The sequence below is a fragment of the Panthera leo genome, chromosome A2 (genome assembly GCF_018350215.1).
Source record: "Panthera leo isolate Ple1 chromosome A2, P.leo_Ple1_pat1.1, whole genome shotgun sequence".
Classification (NCBI taxonomy): Eukaryota; Metazoa; Chordata; class Mammalia; order Carnivora; family Felidae; genus Panthera; species Panthera leo.
Window position 1 is genome coordinate 125,803,254 of NC_056680.1, and position 21,169 is coordinate 125,824,422.

The window sequence follows — 21,169 nt, forward strand, 5'->3', positions numbered from 1 at the left end:
AAAGTTTTATTTTTAAATACCGGAATCCCTTCTTAAAACAAAATCATACACAGCAGCTTTGCGTGTAAAACAGATAAAGCAAAACAAACAGAGCAGCTCTGTTTGATGAGAATTACAAGGTCAGAGTCAGTCATATTTTGAAAACTTTGTATATATATTTGCCAAATTTTTTCTCCAGGAAGATTGTGAAAGTCTGTTTCATTATCATTTGTCATCATTGAATGTATAAAAATTTCGTTGACAAAATTCTGTCTTAAGGTATTAATAATATGCCTTTTAAAATTATTTGTGACCATGAACTTTTTCTTTTTTCAGTGTCTATTCATGATTCTTTAAGGGTTTACTTACTCCCATTGTTAGCCCACATTTCTTTTGGGTTATTCTGTGTTGGGTTATTCTGTTTGACTCATTTACATATTAAGAGAAAGAACGTGTAATGATATAGCCATTTGCCAATGTAGTAGGCCAAATAGGCATCTCATTTTAATGTGTATTTCTTCACTTTGTATGGCGGTGAATATTTTTTCATTACTATACTCATCATTCACCTTATATCTTGTTAATTGCCTGTTGATATCCTTTTCACATTTTTCAATTGGAGCGTGTATTTTTTGGGTGCTCCTTCTGTTATTTATTATTGAATTGACTTAGTTTTCTTTATTACATTTTTCTTCTATTGATAGGGAAGTCACACATTTTCATTTCTAATATTTTCAATAGTTAATCCTCAATTTCTAATATGCAGAATTGATTTAAAGCCTAAAGATGATCAGTATTCCTAAAATACTGAAAAATAAAAGATTAAAATGTTTCCAGTTACATTATGCCCTTTAATTTTATATTATATTCTTTTTCTGTATTTTAATTTCATGTTGTTTTAATACACCTTGAATTAGTTGTTACTATTGACTTTTACACAGCCCTTTGCTGTTAGATTTGCCCCCAACACTTTCCGTTTTCTTCTCACTCTTAGAGATCATCTGCCTGTGACAAAAAAAAAATTAGTTTTTTTTTTTCACTCTTGATTGTCATTTTAACTGGAAATCAATTTCTAGTTTATAATCTTCCACTTACTATGGATGGCTTCCAAGTGTTGTTTTACCTTTGATTCTGAGCACAACTTTTTAATAGCATTTGCTTTTCCTATGGAAATCCCTCTTGGCTCATAGAGGGTCACACCCAGAAGAGCTTTTCATTTATGTCTGCCAGGAGTCCAGCTCTGACCAGCCCAGGACCATGTTTTATGTTAATCTTTCAAGTGGGCATTCTAGAACACATAGAAGCGGTATAAACGTGAACCCTAAAATCACATAAGTCACAGGATGAAGGTTTCAAGATCTCATGTTGTCCTGTACCAATGGATAGATTTCTTTCCCCTTCTAACCTGCAACAGAGCCCTCTCAGGAGCCTGGCTTTTATGGGAAGAGCTCAGTTCCATCACTCATCTGGCTTGCACATGACCCCTGGTATCCAACCCCGCCTGGACATGAGAGCCCACACCCTTGTCAAGGCATCAACACCCTTAGCCACAGTTCATTGCTTCCGATTTCAGTTCTCTCTTCATCGTGGGCACCTGTGGATTTCTTTCTTTAGTACAAGCTAAAGTAAATACATTTAACCTCGTTTTTATTGTATTCAAGTTTTTTGTTGCATTTAAAGTAATTTTGGGGAGAGGATGTGTTCTATATTGTCATGGAGCCAGAAATCCTTTATATTTACTTTCTGCCTTACGTTATAATGATTTTCTTTGCTGACAACTATACAGTTAATTTTGAACGTATTCCTCAGATATCTGAATAGTGTACATTTATTGTAGATTATATATATTGAAATATCTACTGAATCCAGTTAATCGTCTTAGTTAAAGCCTAATACCATTATTTAAGGTCTCTACATAAAGTATGGTGTTCATCAATTCTCTTGTGTTTATAATAGTCTTGGTTTGTGTATTTCAGGACAGTTTTATTTGGCATTAGACATTCTTGTCAGTTACATCAACATAGCAAATTGTACCAGTGTCAAAGAGAATTACAAAATGACTTTCATTGTCCACAGCCTTTTATCTTCTATTTTACTTGCCTGACATTTATTTGCTCCTTCCTTGCCATCTTCTCTCCCCATGTGCACCACTGTGACTCTGAATTTGCTGGTATATCTTATCTATCTCTGTATTTTCAATTACTCCCTATCTTTTTTTTAAAGGCAGACTATCTTATAACTAGCAATTTGTCCAGATTTTGCTTTTTCTGGTAGCCTGAGGAAGATTTGGTCTTACATCTATTTTTGTATTTATACATTAGACTTCAAAAATGTATTCTTTTGCCTTTTATTTCTGTCCTTGCAATGATGGTTAAACTTCACCTCTTACAGTGCCCATGTCTATAATCTCTGTGGGACTCAGTCTGATCCTAGAAATTTGACTGACTGGCATGGTCAGCCTTCTGAAAAGCGAAGCACCTCTGACACAGGTTCTGCCTGATTGCCCTGCCTCCAGACCCACACTTCTTCAAACTGTGTTTTGTGCTGCTGCTGGTATGAGTGTGGTGATATCAAAATGCAAATCTGGTCCTGCCAATTCTCCTACGTGTATATGTCAGTGGTCCCAGCTCACATACAGAATACACTTACATGGGGCCCCTGGGTGGCTCAGTCGGTTGAGTGTCCAACTTCGGCTCAGTGCATGATCTCAGTTCATGAGTTTGAGCCCCATGTCCAGCTCTCTGCTGTCAGTGCAGAGCCCACATCAGATCCTCTTCTGTCCCTCCCCCCTGGTTGTCTCTCTCCCTCTTTCTAAATAAATAAGTAAACTTACAAAAATAAAAGAATACACTTGCAGCTGCTTAGCATGCCATTCAAGGTCTGTCACCCTCTTTCCCAAGCTTGTCTCCTACTGTTCTCTCTCCCATGCTCATCTCTGTTCCAGCCATAACACATTTCCTCTTTCTAGGGCCTCGAACTCTCACCTCTTCCGGGAATGCCCTTTATCAATTATTTCAGAAAGTATTGATGGAGTCCAGTTACACGCCTGGCACTGTGCTAAGGTAGTAGACAAGAGTGGTGAGAACAATCAGCCTGGTTCCTCCTTCACTGAACTCCTGGCTAGTGGGGAAGGTAGTGAAAGCCTCAAACAATTGTGACAGGGTAAGGAGAGGTGTCTGTGGGAGCACAGAGGAGTCCCCAGCCCTGACTTTGGGACCTAGGGAATAACTTCCAGGGAAAGTGATGACCAAAGTGAGGTTCAAAGGACAAGTAGGGAGTGAGCTTGGCCTTCTTTCCCTTATCACCTGGTGGCTTCCTGTCCCCCCTCCAAGTCTGCCAGACCTCACTTCCTCTGGGCGGGGGCAGTCAGTTCCTGTTTCAAGTGCTAGCTCAGTATATTGTACATTATGTTCTTCTTAGCCAGGGATTGTATTCATTTGCCTCTCTTTCCTGTTTCAGGCTATGAGCTTTTTGAAGGCAGAGTCTACTTCTCATTTATTTTTATATCCCTTTGCAGTGTGCTTGGTGCATAGAGAGTTCCCAAAGGAAGTCTTGTGGAATTTGATTCCTGGACCCTGCTCCTCCTGCCCAGCACCTCTTCTGGCCATGGCTTCACTCCATGCTTTCCGAACCTCTTTCTTTGTCCAACCCTTCCTCAGTTGCTCTACTCCCAGGATCCTCTTCTGATTCTTCTATCACTTTGTCCCTAAACCCCCTCCAGCACCCAGATGGTCCCTTCTCTGGCACCTGTTTGCTTCCATCTTTCAAGGGGCTGTAGGGGCAACCCGTTTCTTCTGCAAAACAGAAAGACAAATAGCACCTGCTAAGAGATGTCTATTGAAGGGATAAGTGCTTTTAATAGCACGTCTCCTCCAAAATTTGGTGCCAGGGAAAGGTTGTTTTCTTATGATGGAATAAAACTTTTCCTTTTACTAAGAACATGAGAGCTATACATCCCAGTTGGCTTCCTTATTTACACCAGCTTCCAGGAGGAAATTCAGATTTAGCGTTCAAGTTGGCAACTCTCTTTACATGATGTTTCTGGTAGAATTATTTCCTTCCTTCATCTGGCTGTGTTCTAATTATTTCTGTGAATTAAAAAAGCCTACTTAACTTGAAGTGTTCATTTTACATTTCGATGTCAGAAAACATGTAATTACATTAAGAGAAAAATTTAGAGTAGAACTGTATTTTCATATGGGATTATACCATACCTCCTTTCCCCCAAATTTATTTTAAATTGTGGTTTTACGGCAAGTTACAGAAATCCTTATTTCAAGAAGTATGTTACAATTTTCCATTTTTCCTTCCTTTCTCTCCTTCGCTCTTTTATCTTTCTCAGAAAGCAGGCTGCATTGGTTGAAACACGTCATTTTGTTTGAGCTACACTAGAGATGGTTTGCTCACACCAAAGGAAAGAAAGGGGTGGGAGGGAAGGGGAGGCCATACCTGGGGAGGGAGAGGGACTTACTTCTTTAGCACTGATGGTTCTAGCCGCCCCATCCACAGTATCCTCAAGTAATGAGATTTCCATTTTATTAATGAGGTAAGCAGCCTCACAGTGGTTAAATGACTGTCTCAAGATTTTCTTTCTTTGTTTAGAGAAGTCCAACAAACCCAGTTTATGATCTCATCTTATCATTTCCTAAAATCTCCTGTTCCTCCTCTCTTCCTGATTTTAGAGCCAAACAGCTCTGTTATCTGCTTATTCATTCCAGAAGCCCAGGAGTCCTTTGCATTCTTTTCTCTCCATGACTTCAGAGACAGCTATCCTGCCTCTTCTATACCTTTGCTCTCCTCTTTGCCATCACCTGTACCGGAGTCTGGGCACAGTGGTTCTGGCTTGAGACTATTTCCATTCACTTTTTGCTAACATCTCTGCTTTCAATTTCTCCTGCTCCTGTCTTTCCCCTACTTGGGTGTTTTGTCATTGTGATATTTCCGAATGGTATATCTGACAACATCCCTCCTCTGACTGTGCTCTCTTGCCCTCAGGTAAAAGTCCCCTGCAAGCTATGTCATGATTTTCATGATTTGTGTCTCACTCCTCTGCAGTAGTCTCTCCCATATGCATCTTACATACCAGTCACACCTAGTGACTTATGGCTTTGTGAACGGTCATGGGTTTTCATGCTTCCATGCCCTGTACACTTTGCTCTGCCTGGAGTATTCGTCTCTTGCATGGGGAACATCTGCTCTCTTTTGAGACCAGACTCAAATATCTATTCTTTTCTTGCTTTACTTAATCCCATTATCAAAAGTGTTGAGCACAAGCTCCTTTCTAGTTCTCTACCTTGTACATATTTATATAGTACTATTTGTCACACTGTGCTGCAATTATTTGTTTTGTATTTGACTAGCTTGATTATACGTTTCTGATCTTACAGATTTCGTTCTTATTTTTGCAAACTCTAGATTTATATATCTTATTCTTGTTATATTCCTAGTGCTTAGCTCTAAGCACTTTTTTTTATTAGGGTATGGATATTTCATTTCCTTCAAGCTAAAGGTTTATATTAATTGTAAAATATCGCATAACTATAACAAAACGGATGAAAGGAAGGTATGTCATTGGAATACCTGCTGAGTTCATTGTAAGAGCAGGTAGTAGGACATGCTTTATTTGAGAATTGGAAGATGGCTTAGGATGGATTTGCAAATAGACTCAAGAAACATTAGTCTGGTACTTTTCCTTTCCAATGACTGTTAGGTTTTTCTACCCTTGTAAGTAGTTGAGTCTGAGGGGGCCAATTAATTATCCTTCCTGCTTTAGGTTCTAAATAAAAAATTAGACAGGAATTAAAATATCAGCAGATTCAAATGCAATGACCAGTTTTATTGCAGGTAAAGCTGAACTGGGGAATGCGGTGTAGACCTGATGATAAAATTGGGCTTCCTACTTTACCCCTCCCTGGCTTTGGCCGATTTATCCATCCAGGCTTGGAAACCTGAGGCTGCAGGGGCTGAGCTGGAGGGGAAGGCTTGCTGTGTGGGAAGCGCTGTCAGTCAAGACACACAAGATGAGCTGTCCAAATATTGACAGCAACCCTGCTTCATATTGTTGCAAAATGAAAAAATGGTGTCATACTCTGGATCTCATCCATCCGCAGAGGAAGGGGGTCTAAGGAGAGTTAGGAGAATGCTCTCTTCATAGTCGAGAAAGGGTTAGTTTCTATTTAATGTACCAAAGCACGAGTGCCAAAAAAGACAGGGGCTGGTTCTTCCCAGCAAGGGTTCTAGGACAGATCAGTCTCTTAAACCTGGAGTCAGGACCTCAGCTACCTTGATCCAAAGAATTCCCCTTTCAAGGACAGATCTGGTAACTTCAAAGTAAAAATAGTATGACTCTGTCTACTTTCTTTTACCTAATATTTATCATTTTATCATGATGATGGCTGGATCAATAAGTGTGCCTGACAGGAAGGACAGGTGGGTTAACGTCATTAACGCTTAATGACAAAGGAAGCATCTACTTGACAGTCAGGTGTGAGTGTTCTGATGGGAAGCATAATCGCCTGTGAATTACTATGGATTCTAAAGGACTTTTTTTCCCCTGCAATTTATGGAGGGCTCTGGACCATGTCATCTCAACTCAAGTCAGTCTGTAATTGCACATCTTGATGATGGTAAAGAGCAGTGACCTGAAGGCATCTAACACTTCTGCAGCAAACCCAGAGTGACTTGTGCTGCAACCATGCTTAATTTGCACGCTTGGACCTTTCTGACATCCCTTCCGGCCCTCGGAGTTTATGATCCAGATACACCTCCAGTGGAAACCGACCTCAGAAAAATCCTTTGCTGGGCTCTGACCCATATCTTATTAACTCATAATTAGGCTTATTTAGTTTTGACTTAATTTATTTCCGGTCCATGGGTTTGCATTCTTTTTCATAGCTAAATGTGCTCCCTCAAAGTATGATGTGTTGAATTTGGCCAGTTCTATACATTATACAATGGTAAGGAAGAAAAAAATAAAAGAGGAAAAGTCCTGGTCAGGAGGCAACAGTGTAACATAAATAGCCATATTTTCACATAGTGGGTCTGATTTTCTCTATCAGTTGAGATGATCTTCTTAGAAATAACATTCCTTATTGATGCTCAGAGTCTACGGTGACATAGCAGTGGTTAAGTCCCCTCAGCCAGTGGGGGACGTGAATCACCTGATTCTGAGGGCTGGGGTGGGGCCAAAGATGCCACATTTCTGACAAGCTCACGAGTGAAGCTTATGACCGAGTAGCAAGCACCTAAGTTACCAAATCAAAACACAGGCTCCCCAACTCATCACAATTAATTTTATTCCACAGCATGTGTAAGGGAATGTTATTCTCAGGAAGATGTTTAGGATTAAAATAATAATTAAAAAAAACCTTGAAAGTACACACATTTATGTATCTCTTCTTTTCATTAAATATATATCTGTTTGGCAAAAAAATGTTAGACTCTTTTGTACAAAAACAAAGCAAAAAAAAAAAAAAAAAACAAACAACAACCCCAAACCCTTGCAAATTGTCAATACTTGTAATAATTACAGTGATGTAAACTTGGATGTCTGACAGCTTGACCATCCCGTGGAGCCTGTTTGCAGCAGAACCCCCAGCACAAGGTAACACCAAACCTTTAGACAGGGGCCGCCTGCCACAGAGGCATTAGGTTTAGTATATTAGAGATGGGGACGACAACTGATTTCACCATTTGTGCTTTCAGCGAAGGGGCCAGAAAGGTGTGAGGCATGAAGAAGGCAGGTGTGGGCTGGGGCAGAGAGAGGACACCCAAGACTAGCTGGCGAGGAAGGAAGGTAGGTCACAGTCACAGTGCAGATGTGAAGTGGGCATGGGACCTGGGACTGTGTCCGGGAGACCCGGTGCTGGCAAAAGCTAGGACGAGGCTGCTGCTGCTGCTCTTGGGACCAGAGAGGAACAGCACGAGGCAAAGGCCTGGACGGAGGAGGGAAGGGATTTGGAAGCTGATTTCCATTCACATGGAACTGGTGGTGTGAGCGGACTCTAGAGAGAAAGGGAACGAGGAGGTGGTGTTTGGTCTTCTCGAGAAGCTAGGCTGTTTCTTCCAGACGCAAGCACTGGGGCACTCCCTTCCGTCTGGCGGGCAGGTTTGGGGGCAGTCTGGAGCTGCCGGCTTGCACATTCCGGGGAGAGAGGATGTGCCTGCTGGGGGATAGGACGGAAGGGCCCTTTGGATCTCTTATTGGCGGTGGGTTTTGCTCTGCTCCCACCAGTAGACTGTAGCATGGGAAGTGACCTAAAGCAATGGAGTCTAGAAACAGAATCAGGGCAGTGAGCAGGATGCCAGGTAGGGGCAGAAGAACGCTGGGGCTAGAGGCGAGGCCAAAGAAAGTGTTGACCCACAGCTTCTCTTGACCGCGAGAGGGTTCCAAGGCGTGGGTGTGTTTTCATTCTTCTCTCCCATTAGCTAGATTTTCCAGTTATGGAGGGGGTGCTTCTGGGCCCGGCCACTTCAGTTACAGTCATAGACGAAGTCATAGTTGCTGGGCTCCTTGGGGATGGGTGGAGGTGCGTCGGGGATCTGAATGTTTTCCAGGTCGAGGAGGCGGAGCTTGATTTCCATGCTGAGCAGGGTGTCCAAGTCATTCCGGGTCAGCTCACTCATCATGTCTTTCCCCAGCAGCGCATTCAGCCCATCTGTCCAGATACAGTACTGGTGGAAAAGGAGGCGACAAGTGTAACTACTGATGACAATCACAAGTGTGGTAACAATGGTTAACACTGATTATTCAACTGGAGAAGGTGCTTTGCCTAGATCATCATTTCATAGAGTTGACACTTCTGTTATCATCTCTGTTTTGCAGTCAAGGGAACCAAGGCCCTGAGAGGCTGAGTAACTTGGTAGCAGGTAGTGGGATTCGAACCCAGGCAATCTGACTCTAGTGTCTGTATGCTTCCATGCAAATAATGCCTTCTTACATAATAGCAGGAGGATTTCGGATCTGCATGACTTTGCAACATGACGTCTCTAACATCCCACCAGTGAGTCTGATTTTAAGCTTTTGGTACAATATATTCCAACACTACTGCGCTCGGCATTACATTGAGCTTGCTTCTTTCCTGACTACAAGCATGGTTCCTAGTCTAGTGGCTAATCTCTGCCTCTCCTACGTGGTTCCTAACACTCACTATGACAGTCCACACCTGCCCTGGAGCCAAAGGTAGTCCCACCTTTGCATTTCTCAGCAAAAGCGCTGCCCAATGTCTGGTGGACAAAATGGCTAAAATTATTGGGTGATTTTCATGGGAGGTGGGTTGGCTGTCTGTCTCTTCTGCCTGAGTCGTCAGTTTCCAGAGCTTTTCTCCTCCATATCTCTGAAGCCTGGTTCCTGGGGACATGGCTTTTCTGGGAAGGCCCTCCAGAGCACCGAACTAAGAATTTTATTCTTCCTTTCTCATTAAAAGGAACCATGCTCTTTGTTTCTCCAGTTGACTGTGAACTCCTTGAGGGAAGAAACTGTACCTTGTTTATCTGAGGACCTGCTTTGTTCTTGTCAGCTTCCCTCCCAGGGGCTGTAAGTTGGGGACATGGTATTAGAGCCATGATACCTGGTGGAAGGACTAGCTTCTGCTGCCAGAATCTGAGAAAACCGCCTGCATTCTGGATGCTGTGTTCTTCTCACCTTTTAGGATATTCTAGTCCTACGGAGGATCTCTGTGATACCAATTGCTCTGCTCCTACTGTCAGACTAGTCTTCCTTCTAGAACATGCTCTAGATTCCCCTTTGTCCTGCCCTCACTCAGTCAAGTGACAATTCCAGACCATACTTAGCTTGTCCTTTGCAGTGTGGTTACCTGGGCTGTGGTGAGGAATATAACATATCTCAACATAAAAGGTACTACAAGACTGCAAGGACTTTACAAACCTTAAGTCACAGTGATATGGAAGTCTCACCATGGTGCCCACCGATGGCACCACTTTCTCAGCTGAGGAGAAGCACCGTGGCTGTATTATGAGGTTGTATGTCTTAGTAGTGCAGCCCTGAACTGTAGAACTTTGCCTTGGCTATGTGAGCTCTGCCAAAGCATTTAACCCATCTAAATACCAGTTGAGCGCTAAGAGATCTCTGAAGTATTAATGTCCTCAGTAATACCTTAGATAGATTCTGAACTCATCTTAACATCCATTTCCACATAAATAGCTTTGATAAAAATAGATTCTAAGGTCCTACCCTGGAGATCATGAACTTGCATATCTTGGGTAAGTAAATTTTATTCAGAAAAACTTCCAGTGAATTCTGATATACCTCCAGATACTGGTACCACTGAACTCCATGCTCTCTAAGGCCCCTTCCAGCTCGAACGCTGTTTCATTGTAAATCCCTAAGTGCTGGGATTACTGCTTTTTGTACAGCCATGCCAGTCCTGGCTAGCTTCCTAGTACAGATTAATGTAACCCACAGGAATACTTCTGTGGCGCCTTTCTTTTGAGAAGGAGCTGGCACAGAAAATTTCATTAAAAAGTACATCAACCAATAAATAAAAACTCTGTAGTACAGAATCTGAGTTTGAAGTATCAAGATGAACTTACAATGTATTTTGTCTTTTAAAAAACACCATAGCTCTTAGCTTTGCCCATAAAAAGACCTAAAAATAATGATGGACCAAGTAATAGTAAGCACACCTAATGCCCAGATTCTGGTTGCTAAATACCATTTTCTACCAAAAAGGGACCAAGACTCCAAAGAGAGAAAGCAGAAAACATGCAAGAGGAGCCTGGAATATTTTGTCATAGCAAAATGACTGAAAAGTTGTCAAAGACATCTGGGGTCATGTCAATTGGACACAGAAGTCAACCAGAAGGTGCTCCAACTTTCTCTAGATAGGATAATTTGGACATTGATAATGATAATAACTGCAACCTATTAAAACACTGATATGTTTACATCCATTACTTTATAATGATGCTCAAACGCCAAAACACTTCATTGTTCTCATTTGGAAGATAAGGAATTATTTTGAAGACTAATAACAGGAATCAAGTATTTATCCTGCCTATTATATATAAATTGTATTACCTCAAATATGGGGCCAGTTTCCTGCTAATAAATGAGAAGGGAATGATAGAATTGAGATATTAACCTTTTCCAATGTCTAATGGGTCCAAGGATCTAGGCAATAATCATCAATGGCTGCTAACATCTCCGAAAGATAGACAACCAAATACAACACCACTGTTGCTTAAAGTTGTGCCTGAATTAGATTAATCCTCTAACTATCACCGAACAGGAAACACAGGAGACAGATAAACATGAGAAGTAACAGTGCAGGTTGCAGTAGGCAGAATAAACTCTCCTTTTAAGGGCAACCATGTCCTAATCCCTGGAGCCTGTGAGGATGTTGGGGTACACAGCAAAGGGGATTAAAATTGCTAATCAGCTGATCTTCAAGTAGAAAGGTTATCTGAGATTGTCCAGGTGGGCCTAATGTAATCACAAGGGTCCTTAAAACATGGAAGAGGGAAACAGAATAGGAGTGAGTGAGAGAGGGAGTTCTGACTACAGAGAAGGAGGAGGTTGGAATGAAGTGCTGTGGAGACTCAACCTCCGTGGACAAATGGAGGCCGTGGCTAAGGAATGCTGGTGGCCTCCCAAAGTGGAAAGGGCAAGGAAGCAGATTTTCCCCTAGACCCTCCATAAAGGAATTCAGGCCTGCCAATACTTTGATTTTAGCCCCCAAAGACGTGCATCTTCTGACCTCCAGAATTGTAAGGTAACACATTTATGTTGTTTTAAGCCACTAAATTTGTGGTAATTTTTTGCAACAGTGACCACAGCAAACTAATACACATACTTATAATAAAGCAAAATCTAGACTCTCAGCAAGGTTACCAGACAGATGACTTGTTTTTTTCAATGAATAAATTGCAAAGGAAAAAAAAAAAAAAGCAAAAGCAGATGCTCATAAGACAGGGAGATAGAGAGAAAGAGAGGAACCTACAGATTCAAAGAAACTGAAGAAACAAGTTAATCAATTTCTGTGCATGGACCTTATTTGGATTCTGATCGGAACAAAGTATAAAAGAAACACACACACACTCACACACACACATACACACACGAGGCAAGTGGAGAAATCTGAAAACCGACTACAGATGGTAGTATCAAAATGTCTAAAAAAGTCAGGTGTAATAGTGGTATTGTAGTTAGGTTTCCAAATGGATGCTATTTTCAGAGATGCACACAGGAATATTTGCAAATAAACACTATAATTGGATTTACTTTGATAGGACTCTGGAGGGGCCAATTGGGTGTGGGTGGAGGTACAGGGGAGACCAGATTGGCCCCGAGTTGATTAACTGCTGACACTTGGTGACAGGCAGTGGCAGGAAGCTGAGTTCAGGTCCTGCTCTCCGCCTTCCTGGCTACACAGTGCAGGGGCCAGGGAGACGGGGTTTCTGGAGCAAGGGTCCTGTGGTTTAAATTCCGGCTCTGTTATGTACTACTTGTTTGACTCTGGACAACTTTCTTAACCTCTTTGTGACTCATTTCCCTCCTTTATCGAAAGGGCATAATCACAGTTTGTTTCTTTCAGAGGTATGTGAAGATTAAGTGAGGGGAAGTACAGAGGATGCCTGGCACAGGGCAATCCACACTGGTTGTAAGTACTACAATCTTTACTAATGCTGAGGTATTCGATTTTGGGAGGCCACTCTCCTTATGTGGTAAATGAAGATACCTGTAATAGAATGTTCTGTTTTATTGACCAAGGATGCAAATAAAATGAGGTAATACATATGAAAGAGATTTGAAGACAGCAAAAGTATTCACAAGTGTATGGCATTTTTCTCCTCACTATGTCAATAAAATGTGGCAGTTACAAATAAAATTTGGCAGTCTCAGAACATTTATCCTTATCTGGAATTAATGCAAGCTGGAGAAAACAGCCTTGCAGAGATTTAAATAACATCCACATTTCTACATTTTAAAGCAGTTTTCTATACTACTATGTATAAGCTGTATATGTCTTAAATATGGTGGCCTGTGAATAACCACAATTTTGTTTAAAAAGAGAAATGGTAGGACACAGTATCTATTTTCAGAAAGATGAAGACAAAGTCATACCCTTTTGCAAACTAAATGTCAAGTAACACAGAATTACATTTAAGCACCATTCTAAATGCAGGATTTGCATCTAATCTTTCCTCTCTCTTTGGGATGTACAATTTTATGCAAAAGCTTTAAACCAGTGAAAACTAGATACTGAATAACTTCTAAATGAGCAGAGTCTCCTAGGGGAGATGGGAAACAAAAGTCAGGTTCCATTAAAATGTTCCCTTCCTTTCTAAAAGCTGTTTATGCAACCACATGTAAAACAAAAATTTGAATGGTATCATCTAAAAATAAGAGTTTCAAACATAATATTGGGCTCTGGTTTACAAGAGAACAAGTTAAATCAACCATAGCTGCTATTTCACCTTACAAATACATTTTCCTAGATCTATGCTAAATATTTTAAATATAGCTGACAGCGTGCTTCAAGAAGAGAAACAAATTATACATATAACAAGATGTCAAAAAGGAATAAAATCATCTCAAAAATAAAATTCCAACAGCAGAGACAGCCCAAAACTCTTAAAATAACTTAAAGAAACATGGTAGAAAACCTACTTCATCAAATGTTTTAAAGAAGAGAGACACGTTTATCTTGGGAAGATCCTGACTAAAAATTAAATACTCAGTGAAAACCAGCACTTGACCAGAGCTGATTCTTCTTCAAATCGACAATTATGTCCTTGCTGAGTATGAAGCATTTATACATTCTTTTTCTTTACCATGAACTACTGGTCGAGCTAGTAAGAGGTTGAATTGGTTATAATGGGCAGTTTTTAAAGAAGTCTCCATTCTATTCCAAATCAACAAGATGTTCCTTTGTTCATGATTTTTCTCAGGCAGGCTTTTTTTTAAAATGAAATTTATTTCCCATATTTCTCTCCTGCTTGCTCTTCTAGAGAAAATGTGACACTCTCTCACAAATTAACCCCACTGAGACCCTTACCTCGTGTTTGTCAGGAGCTATGAAGTTCAGCTGGCAGTTTGAGTCATACAAGATCGAGAAAGCAAGTTCAAGCACCTCCTGCAAGGGATGAGAGAAAGTACCACGTTAAGAATGGGTACATTCGTTCCACAGTTACAAATGGTTGCGGACTGAACGTGGAATAAGCCCACACAAGAGGGGCTTGTCAGTGAGGCTGATGGGGGGAAGGAGCATCCTTTTTTCCCAAGGTTCACAACACTTTCCTTCTATTCAGGGGAAGTCTGCATGAACCATCTCGTTTAATTCTCAAGATAATCCTTGCACAAGTGTGATCATTTCTCTTTTATGGCAGGGGCTTGGAGAAGTTAAATGACTGTCCAAAGCCATATAGCCCCAAAGCCATGCCACTCTTCTTTCTTCAGCATCTCCTTTCCAGGTCCAGGGAGGCCTTGAGAAATAGTAAACTCTTCCCTAACCAGCAGATTAAGGGCTGCTCTATCGTTGATTACCCCAAATACACAGATGTCCATGTGGGTCTGAGCTTCCTAAAACATGAAAGCTACATGGGAGCCCATGAGGCTTGTGGGTGAACTCATTATCTTTAGGCCCTTTGTTCCTTAAGCTACTGTAGAGCAAAGGCCACACGAAACTTAAATTTTATCCAAAGAGGCTGCAGAGTATAAAGGAGAAGCAAGGGCCCAGTGTCAGAATGCCCGGGTTCCTTCATTGGTGAGTGCCTGTTGAGTGCAGGCTATGAGTCAGAACAAAGGGCCAAGGACTAAACACCACTGCCATTTCATTGTAGCTGTATGACCTTGGCCGAGACACTGTCATGTCTAATATATATGTATGTCTTAAGAATTTAATTCTATGTGCTGTACAGTATTGGGCACAATGATTATTCTACTAGTTTGAGCAGTCAGCAGGATACAATCTTTGCAAGATGACAGTCATGACACATCTCAACACCCTACCAGCTCCTAATCTGGAGAAGGGCCAAGTGTATCCACATTGGTGCTCTACATTGTTATAACACACAGATATTGCATAATTTCTCAGGAGGACATATCTTTCCACATCACTCTCTGCCTAACATCTATCAGAGGATTTGCCTTTGGCCACTCATGCACAGCGAGAATGCCCCAGAAAGAAGATGGACCTCATCTGTCTAGATGAGGTCAACACCACCAGATTTCAGAATTTCAAATGGGTTAAAGAGTTCTTGTCAAGTGAATTCTGAAGGCTTAGCATTAGCTGGATGCCTCTCCTGACAAAGTCAACCATCCGGCTATTTGGGCTCTCGTGAGGTTTGTCTGTATCTGACTCATGAAGAAGGAACAGCTCTTGTTCTGAGCCCAGACCTACCAGTATCTCACACTCTTTCGGCCTCCTCACCCTGCCTGAAGTAGGAGCAAGTGAAGGAAAGAATGCCAAGTCAAGAATGGGAGCTTCTGTAAAACTACCCCATCCCCATTTTCCTTTCTTCTCTCTCAGGCTCCCATTCAGGTCTGCCCAGTGAAGGTCAATAATATTAAAATGAAACAAAAAAGAGCTCACCAAACGAAACAAAAATATTTTTTCCACTAAGTTTGGCATCTCCCTTGGGTCTTTTAGTTTGTCATGAGCCCTACTAGTGATATCATAAATTGGTGTTATCTTTTTAAAAAAACCATTCAGGCAATCCTTATCAAGAACCGGGGATCTCATTCCTGGGATTATTCCTAAAATTCTCAAAACCAAGCAAAAACTGTATACATTATTACCTATAATAATATGAGAACCAAATAAATGTCCTCCCCACTTTGGGTAAACAAGTTAAGACACCACAAATGAGCAGAGAAGTATATTCAGCCAGCCATTCAGTATGATAATTATGAAGAACTGATCTGATGTGACAAAAATCAAGAAAAATGAATGTTATTTACATGCTGATCACAATAATGAACAATGTCTACCTGTGAACAGAGACTGGAGGCAAATTATGTGAAATGAAAATCATGTTAAGATGCTGGGATTATTTTCTCTTTCAAAAAAGCTTAAAACTTTTTTTTCAATAAAATATAAGCTCTGATCTCATATATTCATGAAAAAATTGTTCTTAGATTAGGAACATTGATATAAATGATTTTTTACAAATTTTAGTAACATTCAGGAAAACCCTCTGACTCATGCTTGAGCGATTGGATAGAAAGGGGAGGATAGGCTTTGCTTGTGAACAACCAATCAGTATATGGCAGCCTGGCAGCCGCCCTAGGTGAGCTTCAGAGGTCACTGGAAAAAGGTGAAATTCACAAACAGATTTCTGGGTGGATGCTGGACAACCGGTCCTCTGCTGAGGGCAGTCACGTGAATCATCCCCTTGCAAACGACAGCCAGTGTGAACACCACCAGGGCCCAGAAGCAGCCGCTTGACTAGGTGCTAAAGTCACTTGAGGCCAGAGTGTCAGTGTGGTTGTCCTTGTGACACCATCTGTTCTGCAGAGGCACAGAGAAGGAAGAGAAAGGAGGGGGCCTGCAAACTTCAGGCTCTGCCCTCCTAAGGCATAAACCAGTGAGGACGTGAGTGAATGAACTGAGCTGTCATGACCTAGATTCCTGATAAACACAGGCAGGAAATGGGAAATTCGTGACGATGTCAATCCCCACTTTCATTTCACTAAAGCTGCCTAGGAGGGGTGGGAGGAATTAATTCTCGGAACCACATGACTGCATTAAAGGCTGCTATCGCCTGTAATGAGTTTTATTGACGTCTCTGGCTTGTTGTCATTGAGTCGTTGGTGGAGGTCAGCTCTTCAGCACTTCAAGCAGAGAGGCTACAGAGCTGGGAGCGATGCCACCTCTCGGACTAACACTCCAGAAGCTGCCACCTGTCCAAACTGTCTGTGAGGAAAGAGGTGCCAGGAGATGGTAGAGTCGTGGTCATGGGTCTGGGGAACGTCCCCCTCTTGGGTTTCATCATGCTCCATGGCACTCAGACATCTGATGCTCTGGGGCTTTGCTATTCACAACCTAAGGTCTTTTATGCCCTGTGGATTTAATTCAGTGAAAAACAATGTTAAGGAGCTTCTTATTTTCATCTTCTATTCCATTAATTCACATCTCTCAGCATGTGAAGGAAGTCCTGGGATGGGAGAATTCTGGGGATATGGGAGGCAGGAGAAACTGAAGATTCCCCCCCAACCCATGCCCTGGGGCCTCTGACCCCATCCTCAACTCCTGGGCCCTAAGACCAGTGATAAGGCATGCTAGGTCAGGGGAGCTCAGAGAAATTCTGGGCATGGATGGCACCTTGTTTTAAGGATTGCCATTTTTCAGGGGTCAAATGATGGACGGACTGAACACAAGAGTAGAGTTTGATACAACATATTTTCAGTATCCAGTGTTGGCTGCCATTCCTTTTATTGTTTTGGGGTGACATGCTTTATTTGGCGATCTTTCCCAGCATTCACTTGAACTGTGTTGGTTCTCCACCATGTATCCAGGTCGTCTTGAGGGCAAAGCATTTTGATTAAAGACATAGGGTACAACTTGGCGTGTGTGTGTGTGCTAAAATTGGCCATAGGCATAGCAGTAGATTTCATAGCTGTAACACACTGCTGCTCATCTATATCTCTATGAGTTTGAGTTTCTATTTTAGAAGGCAAAAATTACTCATTCATGTAGTACATAATAATAGAGGATACTGCCTTCTTCAGGCAGCTGTAACTTTCTGGCCCCAATCTATCTTAGCATTATCAGCCAATAGTTCTCCCACCCATTTTCTTCTGTCTCTATCAATCCTATACTATAAATTCAATGTCTCTCAATCAGAGGATATTCTTTCATATATTGGAAAGCCCCTGTGCCTTTTCACATACTCTCTCCTCCTCCTAGAAAGTCTTCCTCTTGCTTCTACCCCTGAACAATTCCTTTTCAAAACTCAGCTCAGATACCATTTCCTCCGGGAGCCTTTTTCAAGTCTCCCAGACTCTCCCTGTATTTAAAGGTTCTGGGGCATAGACAATATTGGATTATAATTGCATGTTGGCACATAAATTTTATACCTACTAGACACCCAAGGCCAGGGGCCAGGTTGTGCTTATCTTTCAATTCCTAGCTCCTGGCACTGGCATGGTACAAGGAAGATACTCGATGTCATATGAGTATGAATGATGAATAAAGTAAATCTCAGTAAAGGGCTTTTGGGTTAATACCAGGGTTTTCAAGCTGATGCTAGAACATTAGCTTCTAGTATAATCTGCTTCTTATTTCAGGTTCATGAATCACATTGGAAAAATAAAAGCTGGATTCTAGGACATGGTGAGAGGGAAGCTTCTGCTATGTCAAGGATAGTCCTATCCATATCAGTGATATCTGGTCAGATCTTCCTTCTGGGGACTATGTTCACTATTTACGCTCAGAGCTCATCTTGATTGGCATCCAATGCTGACTGAGTGAATGACTCTAGGAACAAGTGCCTGTGCCTTCAGGGAAAGGTTTGGTTCCTTTCCCTTTCCTATTCCCAGGACCTTAGACAGTGCCTGACATATCAGATGTTGAATGAGTGAGAAGTCCTGTCAGTTACCAATATATTGCTATTAATGAAGTGTCTCCCTTATGGACCCTAATTCTCAGTTTGTCTTGCTCAGCGATTAAACTAACCAAAAGACCCATGGCATGAAATGTCAGAACCTACCCTCTAGTTGGAAGAACTGTCTGAAGAGCCAGCAACACACCTTAGTTATTTCCTCTACCATGTACTGACAGATCTCTTGTGGACACATTTTGGTCAGGTCTCCTTTTAAGCTGCAGGTCTCCCCTTTTCTACCAGAAGTTCCAGAGGTAGGGAGCAACAGCCCTGTGGAGTACTAGGAGAAGGGGTGTGGGTGTGTGGGATTGAGGAAGGCAATTCTCAGAACCCACGGTTTCCTCTTTGCCTTTTGATGTTTTGCCTGATGAACTGGGTGTATGAACACTATAGATGTTGCAAGACAAACAATTTTCATGTGTATGCAATGAAAGAGCCAGGCTGGCAGACATACTGCCTGTCTCAGCCCTCAAAGTAGCCTGGAAGAGCTGGTGGTGACCAGAACATCTAGACCAATGAATACCAGGAAATAGCCTCTACTGGCTATTTATCTACGTGTTTATAGCACTGGGCCCCATTTATCCATCCATCTATCCATTCATCCATCCATCCATCCATCCATCCATCCATCCATTCAATTTTCCATGAGTTCCATGACAAAAAAACCAAAAACCAAAACCCAAAATAGATTGGAAAACGCCATTTACTCAGTTTGTTTTGTTGATCTCCTCTAAGGGGAGAGGAGTCTGACACAGGAAGGCCACATCACCCACACATATCATACGCTCAAATGAGATCATCATCCCCACACCTGTTTTGATATTGGTAACTTGTGTCTTTTCTCATTTTTTCTTGGTTAGTCAGGCTGGAAGTTTATAAATTTTATTAATCTCTTCTAAAAACCAAGTTTTGCCTTTGTTGATTTTCTCTACTGTTTTCAGTTTCATTGATTTCTACTCTAATATTAATTATTTCTTTTCTTCTGTTTGCTTTAGGCTTATATTGCTTTTCTCCAGTTTCCTAAGGTAGAAAATTTATTGATTTTAAATCTTACTTCTTTTCTAATATATATGCATTTAATGTTATAATTTTCCCTCTAAGCACTGCTTTTGCCCCATCCCACACATTTTGATAAGTTATATTTTATTTCTATTTAGTTTATTTTGTAATTTCCCTTGAGATTTCTTTGAACTATGGGTTATTTAGAAGTGTGTTCTTAAACTTCCAAATATTTGGGGAGATTTTCCAGCTATCTTTCTGTTACTGATTTCTAGCTTAATTCTACTCTGGTCTGAGAACATACTCTGTATGATTGTTATTCTTTTAAATTTGTTAGGATATATTTTATGGCCCAGAATCTGGTCTATCTTGGTGAAATGTCTCTTGTGAGCTAGAGAAGAATGTGTAGTCTGCTGTTGTCAGATGGATTTTCTACTAATGTTAATTAGATCAAGTTGACTGATGGTGCTCTTCTGGTCATCAATATCTTTACTGATTTTCTGTCTGCTTCATCTATCAGTTACTGACAGAGGGGTGTTGAAATCCCCATATAATCATGGATTTGTGAATTTCTCCTTTCAGTTCCTTGTCTTTGGTTTTCTGAAGTTGGCATATTCCATGCCCAAGTGGTTTTTGTTTTTGTTTTTGAGTAGTTATCCTGCTTAGTGTCCTCTAAACTTCCTGGATTTGTGATTTTATGTCTGTCAATAATTTTGGATTGCATTAGCCATTCTTTCAATATTTCTTTTGCTCCATTCTTTTTCTTCTGGTATTCTAATTACACATATGTTATACCTTTTGCAATTGTCCCTCAGTTCTTTGGGGTTCTAATGTTTTCATTTTTTTCCTCTTTACGTTTCAGGTTAGAAGTTTCTGTTGACTCATCTTTAAGCCACTAATAGTTTCCTTGGTCATGTCAAGTCTATTGATAAACCTATTAGAAGCATTCTTCACTTCTGTTACAGTGTTTTTACTGATAGTCTTTCCTTTTGATTCATTTCTAGAGTTTCCGTCTCTTTGCTTAAATTACCCATCAGTTTTTTCAGGTTTTCTACTTTTTCCATTAGAGCCTATGGCACTTATAACCTAGTCATTTTAATTTTTTTAATGTTTATTTAATTTTGAGAGAGGGAGATACAGAGCATGTGTGGGGGAGGGACAGAGAGAGAGAGAGAGACAGAGAGAGAGGGAGACACACTCTGAAATAGGCTCCAGGCTCTGAGCTGTCAGCCTGACATGGAGCTCAAACTCACGAACCATGAGATCATGACCTGAGCTGAAGTTAGATGCTTAACCAACTAAGCCACCCAGGCTCCCCCAACCTAGTTATTTTAAAATTCTGTCTGATAATTCCAGCATCTGTGTTATAATGGAGTCTGGTTCTGATGATGATTGCTTTGTTTCTTCGGGCTGTTTTGTTTTTTTTTTGTGTGGCATTACTATAATTTTTTGGTTGAGATCTAGACATGTTGTGTCAGGTAATAGGAAGTAAGATACATAGACCTTTAGAGTGATGATTTATGTTGATCTGGCAAGGAATTGAGATATGTTTAACATCTGCTATAGATAAGTGCCACATTCAAATTCCTGTAATGTCCCTGTTTTTGTCTCCCCTACTGACTTGGGG

At 41.1% G+C, this 21,169-nt stretch overlaps 1 protein-coding gene across 5 annotated transcripts in view; it reads right to left on the minus strand.

Annotated features, from left to right (window-relative positions):
* Positions 1-7,389: 7,389 nt before the first annotated feature.
* The window catches only part of ELMO1 (engulfment and cell motility 1), a 530,544-nt gene continuing 516,764 nt past the window's right edge, over positions 7,390-21,169 (minus strand). For all 5 annotated transcript variants that reach the window (XM_042922198.1, XM_042922210.1, XM_042922218.1 and 2 more), the window contains 2 exons: positions 13,998-14,075; positions 7,390-8,652 (listed from right to left, as the gene is read on the minus strand). In XM_042922198.1, coding sequence (XP_042778132.1) covers positions 8,452-8,652; positions 13,998-14,075 — 279 coding nt within the window. In that variant the 3' untranslated portion in view covers positions 7,390-8,451. The remainder of the gene's footprint in view (positions 8,653-13,997; positions 14,076-21,169) is intronic.